This window comes from Prunus avium, chromosome 1 (genome assembly GCF_965620075.1).
Source record: "Prunus avium chromosome 1, drPruAviu1.hap1.1, whole genome shotgun sequence".
Lineage (NCBI taxonomy): Eukaryota > Viridiplantae > Streptophyta > Magnoliopsida > Rosales > Rosaceae > Prunus > Prunus avium.
The window spans coordinates 54,803,868-54,816,246 of record NC_142284.1 but is presented as its reverse complement, the minus strand read 5'-3'; the positions used below and the strand labels follow the sequence as shown (position 1 = coordinate 54,816,246).

The following is a 12,379-nucleotide window of genomic DNA, read 5'->3' as shown; positions in this document are numbered from 1 at the left end:
TCCGTAACCATTTTAATATTTTAGACTAGCAGTAGTCATCATCGGTCATCAGCAATCAAGCAAACAAAATTTCAGATAATTTGGCAAATGAAGCACTGACATGACATCAAATCATTATCTCCAGCTCAATATGTTCTCTGTTGGCTAGCTCCTGCAGACCACAGATTGTTTGGATATATTCAAAAACTCAAAAATTTACAGACTGAATAGTCGATCAAGATATTTGATTGAACTAAAGATTCCAAACTGTGCAACCATGTTGAATCTATCTTACACAAGAAAAACCTCATTTTGAAGTTGGCTTCCTGTAGACTTCCTCCTAGCTGTCTTTTATTTGCAATCAATTTAACCTTTTTCCTAGTGGGGTGGTCAAATCTTGTGCTTCACTGGTTCTTCATTTCAGTACCCTCCCAGCATTATATATTCTCGCTTATAAGTTACCTATATCAATATCAACCAGTTAATTACTTGAGATATATTCTATTTTGGGAATCTTGAAGATATATATAAAGGAAAATACTTGTCGTCTTCTCTAGAAGTAGGAATTCCTATTTTCTTGTTAATCACGGTTTGACATGTCTGTAGAGATTGTTCTTTTCGTGTTTTTCATGAATTATTTTTGCATATATGTCAAACTGTGATTTGCAGGAAGTAAAAATGCATCCTTCAATGTCCATATATAAAGCATGCATAAGGTGACGAGCACCACCTAAGCCTCTGTGTAAACTGCATGGCCCTAAGCTCTTATGTATCAAAAGGTGAATTATATATAGTTAAATTTGGATTACAATAGAATTACTATAGAATTAGGAAACCCGAACACTAGATTACGTGTTTTTTTTTTGGTCATAAACTAGATTACGTGTTATTACACCTTTTCTTATCTCTAAATTATTAAGCTAAGACGAACGTAGGGCAGAATTAGCAGGCCCACGCGTAGGTAAGGCCAACCAGTGCCTAACACTATGTCTCGATATTTTGATACCACCATCACAAAAAAGAAGCAAGTTGACATAGATAATATCTAACGAGCTATAAATGGCTATATACCTTGCTGTTCATGAGAATTAATTATGAAAAAACCATATTCCCTTCCATTAAAAGGATGGATTCTACAAAGACCCACTAGTGTAGTGGTTTGGAGTAATTGCTCCCTCATGCAAGTTAAACACAATATTTTTCAGTAGGAATACTAATTTACAGTAACCGAAGATCACCGACAAAATATATAGGGGACTGATTTTCCCACTCCCTTTTTATCCACTTATACTCTATTTTTCTAAACAAAAAGGAGTGTAGGTGGATAAAAGGGGAGTGAGAAAATCATTTACCAATATATATTATTTGATTATTAATTAACTTTCTGTTACCGTAAATTGGTACCGACTACGAAAATCTTCCTATTGGTTTAGTCAACATTTTGTTCATTATAGTTTTCACTTTTACCACAATTGTAGTATAATTAACTACATACAAAACTCGGGTTAACTCAGGACGGTGGCTTAGTCTGAAAAACACGGTACTTTTTTGGTTTGGTGAGTGATTGGCCAGTACCAGATACTTATCTACAGTAACTGAAAAGCACTCATAAATAATGATTATCAACTAATTGTTTCCCTTTTTTGGGGTTACTTATTGTTTTTGGATTCCTAGTCCAATTCCTACTTAGTTAAGGTTTCTATTTTGATTATATTTTCTTAACCATGTAACCCTAGGACTTATGCACTATAAATAAGGCCTTTAGGGAGCCATAAGTGTGGTAACGAGCCTAATTACGACTTCCAAACACCAATACCAAATAATCCTTTACCATTTTGTTTAGTCAACATTTGGTTCATCATATTTTTCACTTTTAACCACAATTTCAGTAACTAACTAATATACAAAACTTGGGCTAACTTAGGCCGGTGGCTTTTACTGACAGTACTGGGTCTAAATTTTTCGTGTTGAAACGGAGAGCAGTGAGAAAGTGGTCTCCGGTGTTAGAAGTTGTCATATGTTGAATTTGTCTATGTTAATTATGTTGTCTAGTAGTCAATTAATGTGGCTAGTAATAGTCAATTAATGTTTGGCACCTACTATGTTTGGCACCTACAATATTTGGGGGGCTTGACTAGTTTGGTTGCCTAATTAGTTTGGTTGCCTAACTTGGTTGGTTGCCTAACTTGGTTGGTTGCCTAACTTGGGGGGCTTGACTAATGTCTTAGGAACTTGTATATATATGTGTTGATTGTAAGTAATGAACATAAGTGAAAATCAGAAAATATTCAACAACTCTCATTCTCTCTACTCTTTCCACTTTCTTCTCTCAATATTCTCTATGTTTTGACATGGTATCAGAGCAGCGATCTTGCTGACTCTAGTCTTGAATTGTTGTTTCCATCATGGGAGAAGATGATTTTTCCCATGTTGAAAGTAGCACCACCGATCCTACTACTTTCACCGAATTTGCTGCTCAAATGGCTGAGTTGATAAAGATACAAGCATCAACATCGAATACGACCCCGACCCCGACCCCGACTATTACCTACGAAACCTCTCCTGCACAAATTGGCATTAAGTTGGATGGCTCCAACTATGCCTTATGGTCTCAAGTTATTGAGATGTATGTTGCTGGCAAGGATAAGCTGGGATATCTCACTGGTGAACTCCCAGCACCTTCTCAGACGGACTCGACATTCAACCGATGGCGAACAGAAAATGCAATCGTGAAAGGGTGGCTAATCAACTCCATGGAGCCAAGGTTAATTGGCAACTTCATTAGATTCTCGACGGCCAAAGGAGTTTGGGACGCAATAGCCACAACTTACTTTGATGGCTCTGACACCTCCCAGGTGTATGATCTTAAAAGACGAATCTCCCGTATGCGACAAGGGGGAGGTTCGATTGAAGCTTACTACAATGATCTCCAAGGCTTATGGCGAGAAATCGATTTTCGCCGTCCAAATGAGATGAAGTGCGAGTTGGATATCAAAAAATACTATGATATCATCCAAGAAGATCGAGTTTATATTTTCTTGGATGGTTTGGATGATCGACTAGACAAAGCCCGAAGTGATGTGCTCCAAATGAGTCCATTTCCTACAGTAGAGCAAGCTTATGCTCATGTTCGACGAGAAGATATCCGACAAACTGTGATGTTAGGAGCTCCAACACCAACCGGAGTAGGATTGGTAACAAAAGGAACATACCGACCCTCTCGCCCAATTCCAACTGCTCATCTCCAGCTACAGACAGCTGCCAATAAGACTACTCCACCTTCTCGACCCAAGGCTCCCACAGATGGGAGTGGTTGCACTCACTGCGGGAATCCAAAGCACACTCGAGAAACTTGTTTTAAACTACATGGTTATCCAGATTGGTGGGATGGTCTCAAGGCTCGTAAACTTGCTGCTGGAGGAACGGGTCGTGCTGCCCTTGTCACCTCGGATCCTCTGGTAACGTTAATTCCTCATGAAGAGTCTACCTCAACATCAGAAAAGGACTCTTCATCTTTCAGTAACTCAGGTAACTGTGGATATGTATTTCATACATCATATACAAGTGACTCCACAGGTTGGATTATTGATTCAGGAGCCACAGATCATATGACGTTTGATCCAACCGATTTTCTAAGCACAACCACACCACAACGAACAAGTATTGCCAACGCAAATGGTGTTACCTCTCCTGTGATTGGTGCTGGAACCATTGGACTCTCTCCATCCCTTACTCTTCAAAATACTTTGCTTGTCCCATCGTTGTCTAATAAATTGATATCTGTTGGCCAAGCTACTGAGCAACTAAATTGTTGTGTACTCATGTATCCCGATTTTTGTTTATTTCAGGATATTCTCACCAAGGAGATCATTGGTCGTGGTACTAAGAGAGGGGGGTTGTACTATGTGGATGATTTCAGTATGGGAAGGGCACATAGTGTGAAGCACTCATCGACTTGGAAGGATCGACAACTTTGGTTATGGCACCGGCGTTTGGGGCATCCGTCTTTTGGCTATATGAGACATCTATTTCCAGATTTGTTTTCGAATTCCTGTACCACTGATTTCCAATGTGATACTTGTATCTTAGCCAAGAGTCACAGAGTCTCTTATCCATCAAGTACAAATAAAAGTGTTGCTCCATTTGCTTTGATACATTCTGATGTTTGGGGTCCTTCACCTATCTCTACAACTTCTGGCTTCCGGTGGTTTATCACCTTTGTAGATGATTGTACCCGCATGACTTGGCTCTTCATGATGAAAAATAAAACTGATGTGTTCCCTATATTCCAGTCATTTCACAAGCAAATTGAAACTCAATTCTCTACCAAGATTCAAGTCCTTCGTTCTGACAATGGGGGTGAATATATCAACCATGATTTTCAGACTTACTTCCAGATACATGGCATCATCCATGAGACCACTTGTCCTCAAACTCCCCAACAGAATGGTGTTGCGGAACGAAAAAACCGACACCTCCTTGAAACAGCACGAGCTCTTTTGATTGGCGCTCATGTTCCTCGCCACCATTGGGATGATGCTATAGTCACCGCAGTGTACCTCATCAATCGAATGCCTTCCAAAGTTTTAGACTTCCGGACTCCATTACAAGCACTTGCCCAACATGGGCCCTTGCCCTCCGTTCAGATGCTTCCGCCCCGAGTTTTTGGTTGTGTAGCATTCGTCCACCTCCATAAGAATCAACGTGGCAAACTTGATCCATGTGCTCTCAGATGTGTGTTTGTAGGCTATGCTGCCCATCAGAAGGGATACCGATGCTATCACCCCTCCAGTCGTCGTACATATGTCACTTTGGATGTCACTTTTATGGAATCGGAAATGTTTTTTCATGATCCGATGTCCAACTCTTCGCCTCACAGAGACATACAAAGAGAACCACTGGGCAAGGAGGCCCTGGAAATTCAAGAACTTGAAGATTGGAGCAAAACGGATCCCAAAAGTCCAGAAGAAAATGTAACCTGCCCAAAAGCGACCGGTCGCCAGGAGCCTAGCGACCGGTCGCATAGAAGTTCTGAAGGTGAAATTCGAACCTGTACAAAAACGACCGGTCGCCAGGAGCCCAGCGACCGGTCGCTTCCAAGCGCTGAAACTGAGTTTCGAATCTGTCCAGAAACGACCGGTCGCCAGGAGCCCAGCGACCGGTCGCTTCCAAGCGCTGAAGCTGAAATTCGAATCTGTACAAAAACGACCGGTCGCCAGGAGCCCAGCGACCGGTCGCTCCACAGCAGAGAGCACAATATTTTTTCCTACTTCGCCGACGATAATGATGAAGACCCCCCTCACATCTCAGTACCAGCTGATCAATCTCCTGAGAATACTCCTGAGGTACGTGATTCTACTACATCTACTGTTTTAGTTGATGAAACTGTTAGTTATAAATTACCTGATAGACAGAATCGTGGAAAACCGCCAATTCGGTATTCACCGGATAATGGCAAGGTATCAAAGTATCCAATTGCAAACTATGTTTCTGCGGAAAAATTATCTGCACCCCTCCAAGGCTTTGTACACCAGTTATCCGCAATTCATATTCCAACCAAAGTGAGTGAGGCATTGAAGGATCCAAAATGGGTTCAAGCAATGAGGGAGGAGATGCATGCTCTGGAGAAAAATCACACATGGACACTGGAGAATTTACCTCAAGGAAAACGGACTGTCGGATGCAGATGGGTTTACACTTTGAAATACAATGCTGATGGGTCAATTGAACGATACAAAGCACGACTTGTGGCAAAGGGATACACGCAGACATATGGTATTGACTATGAAGAAACATTTGCCCCAGTTGCAAAACTTAACACCGTTCGTGTGCTATTGTCCATTGCAGCAAATCTCGATTGGCCTCTCCACCAATTTGATGTGAAGAATGCCTTTCTCCATGGAGAACTCACAGAAGAAGTCTACATGGATATCCCACCAGGATACGTTACATCTACTCCTGCTAATGTGGTGTGCAGATTGCGAAAGGCATTATATGGATTGAAACAGTCTCCCCGAGCATGGTTTGGGCGTTTTACCGTGGCAATGAAGACTTATGGTTTTAAGCAGAGTAATTCTGACCATACTCTGTTCTTAAAACACAAGGGAGGAAAGGTAACTGCTCTCATCATTTATGTTGATGATATGATTATTACTGGGAATGATAAGCAGGAAATTTCTCAACTACAAAAATGTTTGGCAAAGGAGTTTGAAATGAAAAATCTTGGTGGACTCAAGTACTTCTTGGGCATTGAAGTTGCTCGATCAAAGCAAGGCATATTCCTCTCACAAAGGAAGTATGTTCTAGATTTATTGGCAGAAACTGGAATGTTAGATTGCAAACCTGTGGACACTCCAATTGTTCAGAATCACCGCCTTGGGGAATATCCCAATCAAGTACCCACTAACAAAGAAAGATATCAAAGATTGGTGGGACGACTGATCTACCTATCCCATACCCGACCCGACATCGCGTATGCTGTAAGTGTTGCTAGTCAGTTTATGCATTGTCCAAGTGAAGATCATATGGATGCGGTTCTTCGGATTCTTAAATATTTGAAGTCCGCACCAGGAAAAGGACTTATGTTCTCTAAGAATGGTCATCTGAATATCAGTGGCTATACAGATGCAGATTGGGCAGGGAATGTCACTGATAGACGATCAACATCAGGGTATTTCACATTTGTGGGAGGTAACTTGGTTACTTGGAGGAGCAAGAAACAGAATGTTGTTGCTTTGTCTAGTGCAGAAGCGGAATTCAGAGGAATGACCAAAGGAATTTGCGAACTTCTTTGGTTGAGAAAATTGCTTACAGAGATTGGATATGCACCTACATTAGGAATGCATCTACAGTGTGATAACAAGGCTGCAATATCCATTGCACACAATCCAGTTCAACATGATCGCACCAAACATGTTGAAGTGGATCGACACTTCATTAAAGAGAAAGTTGAAAATAAAGAAATTCAGCTTCCGTTTGTCAAGTCCGAAGACCAGCTGGCAGATATTTTGACAAAAGCAGTTTCTAGCAGAGTATTCCACAACTCACTGATCAAGTTGGGCATCGGTGATATCTATGCACCAACTTGAGGGGGAATGTTAGAAGTTGTCATATGTTGAATTTGTCTATGTTAATTATGTTGTCTAGTAGTCAATTAATGTGGCTAGTAATAGTCAATTAATGTTTGGCACCTACTATGTTTGGCACCTACAATATTTGGGGGGCTTGACTAGTTTGGTTGCCTAATTAGTTTGGTTGCCTAACTTGGTTGGTTGCCTAACTTGGTTGGTTGCCTAACTTGGGGGGCTTGACTAATGTCTTAGGAACTTGTATATATATGTGTTGATTGTAAGTAATGAACATAAGTGAAAATCAGAAAATATTCAACAACTCTCATTCTCTCTACTCTTTCCACTTTCTTCTCTCAATATTCTCTATGTTTTGACATCCGGTGGGTCAGTTTGGGTAACTAAATATCAAAGGTTGGGAGAGATTTTCGAAAAACTTTGGAGAGTCAAGTTGGAGTTTTGGATTGGGGTCTGTTTGGTCACAGGGACAAAGCTTGCTCTTGTCGTTGACGTACGCGCTCTTTTGGGGCCTCTTTTAAACCACATGCCAATAACTTTGCTGCCTCAGAGCCCTATATAAACCCCCCACTGCCATACCCTTTCACCACACCAATCAATTCCATTTTCTGGTTTCTCAGTTTTCTTTTCTCATACATTTCCAACTCTCTGAGCATCTCTTTCAGTCTTTTGAAGCCAACCCATCTTTCTAGAACCAGAAAAATCATTTGGGTTTCTGTGATTTTTGGGCTGTGTGTGAAAAATCTCAGTGCCAGGACCTGCAGCAGCAGAGAGATTTGAACAAGCTCACAACTTGGCTTAAACCCATTAAAGAACAAGACCCATCTTTTTCTCTTTCTCACAGATCTTTGCATATATAAATTTTGGGCTCATCTATTTTTCTATATTATACAAAAAGGCTCGTGCTTTTGGTCAGTTTCATGGCTAAAATGGGTGATAACCAGCTTACCCACCACCAAGTTTTTGATGTCGCTGTCGATGTGCCTCCAGAGGGAGGCTCCAAGTGCTTTGATGACGACGGCCGTCTCAAACGAACTGGTAAAATTTTTCAATTCTCTAACACATTTTACATGTTCAACCATTTTTGTCAAAAAAAGCAAACACCTTAGAAATGCTATGAGTTTTTACTCATTTGTTCTGTTTCGTGGTTTTTTTATTTACCAGGAACCGTTTGGACTGCAAGTGCCCACATAATTACTGCGGTAATTGGGTCTGGAGTTTTGTCCTTGGCTTGGGCCACAGCTCAGCTTGGGTGGGTTGCTGGTCCCTCCGTGATGCTTCTGTTCTCTTTTGTCACTTACTACACTTCAACTCTTCTCGCTGCCTGCTATCGTACTGGTGACCCTGTCACTGGAAAGAGAAACTATACTTACACAGATGCCGTCCGATCCAATCTTGGTAAATTTTCTGCTAATATTTTTCACTTTTTGACATCCATGTGAAAAAAGTTTGAGTCTTTTTCAAAAGTTCTTATGTTAATTTGATTTTGAATTTTTTTTTTCAGGTGGGTTCAAAGTGAAAATTTGTGGGTTTGTTCAGTACTTGAATCTCTTTGGAGTTGCCATTGGCTACACTATAGCATCATCTATAAGCATGGTGTAAGTATGAGTGTTTTAAAACTTGATTCAGAACTTTGTGTTTATGTTTGATTATATGTAATTTTGGCTAATGGTTTTTGTTGTTGTTGATGTTGATTGTGATTAAACAGGGCAATAAAGAGGTCTAACTGCTTCTACAAAAATGGTGACACAGCACCATGCCATGTAAACAGCAACCCTTATATGATTGCTTTCGGCATAACAGAAATCATCTTCTCTCAAATTCCAAACTTTGATCAGCTATGGTGGCTCTCCATTGTTGCTGCAGTCATGTCATTCACTTACTCCTCAATTGGACTTGGCCTTGGAATTGCCAAAGTTGTAGGTAAGAACTAATAGCTCCATAATATTTACTGTTATATTGATAAATTGGTGATCTTCAATCGTAGTTTTTATGATTAAATTGGTTCTAGTAAATCTGACTTATGATTGTCTTTTTGTGATCAATTTTCAGAAACTGGAACTATCAGGGGAAGCATGACTGGGATAAGCATTGGAAATGTGACAGAAACACAAAAGATTTGGAGGAGCTTCCAAGCACTTGGGGACATAGCTTTTGCATACTCTTACTCTCTCATCCTCATTGAAATTCAGGACACAGTTAAATCCCCACCATCTGAAGCCAAGACAATGAAGAAGGCCACTATAGTCAGTGTGGCTACCACAACCCTTTTCTACATGCTCTGTGGCTGCATGGGCTATGCTGCTTTTGGAGACTCATCTCCCGGAAACCTCCTCACTGGTTTCGGTTTCTTCAACCCCTATTGGCTCATTGACATTGCCAATGCAGCCATTGTCATCCACCTTGTTGGCGCTTACCAAGTCTTTGTCCAGCCCCTCTATGCATTTGTTGAGAAAACAGCAGCAGAAAAGTACCCCCATAGCCATTTCATCACAAAAGACATCAAATTCAGAATCCCCGGCTTTGGTCTCTTCAATCTCAACCTCTTCAGATTGGTGTGGAGGACATGTTTTGTGATTTTAACCACTGTGATTTCCATGATCTTGCCATTCTTCAATGATGTGGTTGGGCTTCTTGGGGCTCTGGGATTTTGGCCACTCACAGTTTACTTCCCTGTGGAGATGTATATTGCAACAAAGAGGATCCCCAAGTGGAGCACAAGATGGATTTCCCTCCAGATCCTAAGTGGTGCTTGCCTTATAATCACCACAGCAGCTGCTGCTGGTTCAATTGCTGGTGTGATTAGTGATCTCAAGATCTACAAGCCATTCAAGACCAGCTACTGATTTAGCAAATAAATGTAACACTAGATGTTGTCATAATTACTAGAGTTTCCTAATTTTCAACAAGGAAACGAGAATTGGTCAGTTTTGATTTCAATTCTTGTTTATGTTCATAACAAGCTTAAACGGGCATGATTAATGTTATATATGCACTACAATTATCACTTGTCAAAGTTACCAATTTTTACGTCAGGCTATGAATTTAAATCTCATAAATGACAGTTATAAATCAAGTTGCTCATAATTAATGAAGAAAGATACTGAATTAGTTTAAACCAGAAAAGGCATGGGACACAATGTGACACATGGTAGTCAATTTGGCTTATGAGTCATATGAGTCCATGACATGAAATTAACTGAGAGCTCTGCTCCAGGTGAGTCCAGTCCTAGTCTAGACGACACTGCTCCCATGAACTACGAATAAATATTGGAGGCTGTATTCTAAATAGTCAACCACACATACCCATACAACCTCATTTAATAAATCTAAAAAAACATTCCATTGAATGAGAAACTCATAGACGCATCTTCAATACTTGGTACAATCATGCACGAGTGGGCGTGACGATATGATATAGTTAATTGTATGTATCAACGATTGAGAGTCGTTCACTTTACTTGGATGACTACCCCTAACAAAAATCCTTAGGTGTAGCTAAAACGACACCACAACCAACCATTGCTTCACTCAAGATTCCATGTTTCTTTCAGTTCAATTATTGCTGCTACAAATAAAGGGTATGTGAGAGTTGTGAGGCTCTGAAGAGTTTGGCTGTAACCGATGAGATGTGGAACATGGACTTCCTCAGTGGACTGGCGTATCGTTTATTTTGCCCTCAAGTCCTCTGTGGGTCGTACTATCTTACATCATGGTGGACTGTTTTATTACCATCCAATGAGGACCAAGACCAATAGCCACTTTATTTTTTTTTGTCATCCTCGCTTTTCATTTTTCATTTCTTTCGGGTTTGCCTAGGATCATATTCATATTCCCTAGAGGCTAGAGAGGTATGTTAACGTCGGTCATTTACGAGAGATTTTTAACCATTGATGTATTTAGAGATCATTAACTAGGAGTCGGTCATTTACGAGAGATTTTTAACCGTTGATGTATTTAAAGATCATTGATTAGGATTCGCCCACGATTAAGAAGTACTATGCTACACTCCAAAACCCTGAACCAAATTAATTTTCTATAACAAAAAAACCATTTCATTATTCAATAATTTCAATTTTTATATTGTTCCTTAGATAAAGCACCCAAAAAAATAATTAAAAAAATATCGTCACTCTCCAATCTTTGTCAACATATGCGGAAACTTGTAAAAAAACTAGCATAGTACCTAATTCTAACTTCTTCTGCATTGAAATATTCCCTTCAATTTGACCTCTCGCATGTGCAAATCAAACTCTACAATCGTAAGAATAATGAATTGCAATTTAATTCCATTTCCTACCAAACATCGAGAAAAACCATGCTATATTTTAGACGCAACAAAGAAAAGAGTCTAAGACCCCTAAATCCGACGGCTGAGATTTTATCTTATTCTTGTCACACAAATTCAAAGATTAAATTAAAAGTGGCTATAGGTCCTCAACTTCAACAGCTTCTTGTGTTCTGTGCATGAAAGAAACGTCACTAATGCCTTGGCGTGATAAAATTCCTCATCAATTATTGTTTATTGTTGATGGTCTTCTTCTTCCAGATAATAAAATATTGGTTGCTTTGAAACCTGAATATAATTTGATCTTATATTTATTTTGTAACTAGCTATACAATTATTACAAATTTAGAGTCAACATGTATGCTTACCAGAGGCTGGTCCCGTATGTCTTCAGTTTTAACTGAAATAATTGAGCACTATGGACAAATAAACAAACAAATAGAACTGGAATACAATCATGTGATATAATCAGTCTACATGACCGATAAAATTAAAAATAAAACCCATCAAATTGTGATGGTAGAGAAGAATATGACTCCTTATGTGTAAGATGCCAAACATGTTTTTTTTAAAAATATATCACTCATGCAAGGCAAAGCAGGCTATATATATATATTGAGCACATGTGCATGATCAGTTTAGCACTTGAGTTCATATACACCATAGCAGCACTACATGTGCAGATAAAATCATTGATGGTGGTGCTTGCTAAGAGATTATAAATATGAGAAAATGGAAGACAACTTATCTATCCCTTTTTGGGGTTTTAGATAAGGCATAGCATATAGAAATGCATATATGACCCATAACTTCATGTTTTGAGCCAATTAGCTGTTTTTTCATTAAAGGGAAGATATGTGTCTGCACTTTTTAAGGGGCCCAATTCAAGTATGTTCTAGAGTATATAATTATCGCAAATCATAACCATAAAAAATTATATTCGGATTATTTTAGAAGATTTAATTTGGATTTTTTTTGGGTCGAAAATGAGTTTTCAAACAAAATGTAAATATAAAAAACAAATGTT

The 12,379-nt window shown here is 39.5% G+C and overlaps 1 protein-coding gene across 1 annotated transcript; it reads left to right on the top strand.

Annotated features, from left to right (window-relative positions):
* The first annotated feature begins 7,662 nt into the window (after window positions 1–7,662).
* On the top strand, window positions 7,663–10,080 carry LOC110750587 (amino acid permease 3). The gene is made up of 5 exons (XM_021950934.2): window positions 7,663–8,102; window positions 8,229–8,462; window positions 8,569–8,662; window positions 8,773–8,987; window positions 9,117–10,080. The coding sequence occupies exons 1-5, from the start codon at window positions 7,985–7,987 to the stop codon at window positions 9,908–9,910; spliced, it is 1,455 nt and encodes a 484-aa protein (XP_021806626.1). The 5' UTR covers window positions 7,663–7,984; the 3' UTR covers window positions 9,911–10,080.
* The last annotated feature ends 2,299 nt before the right edge of the window (window positions 10,081–12,379 follow it).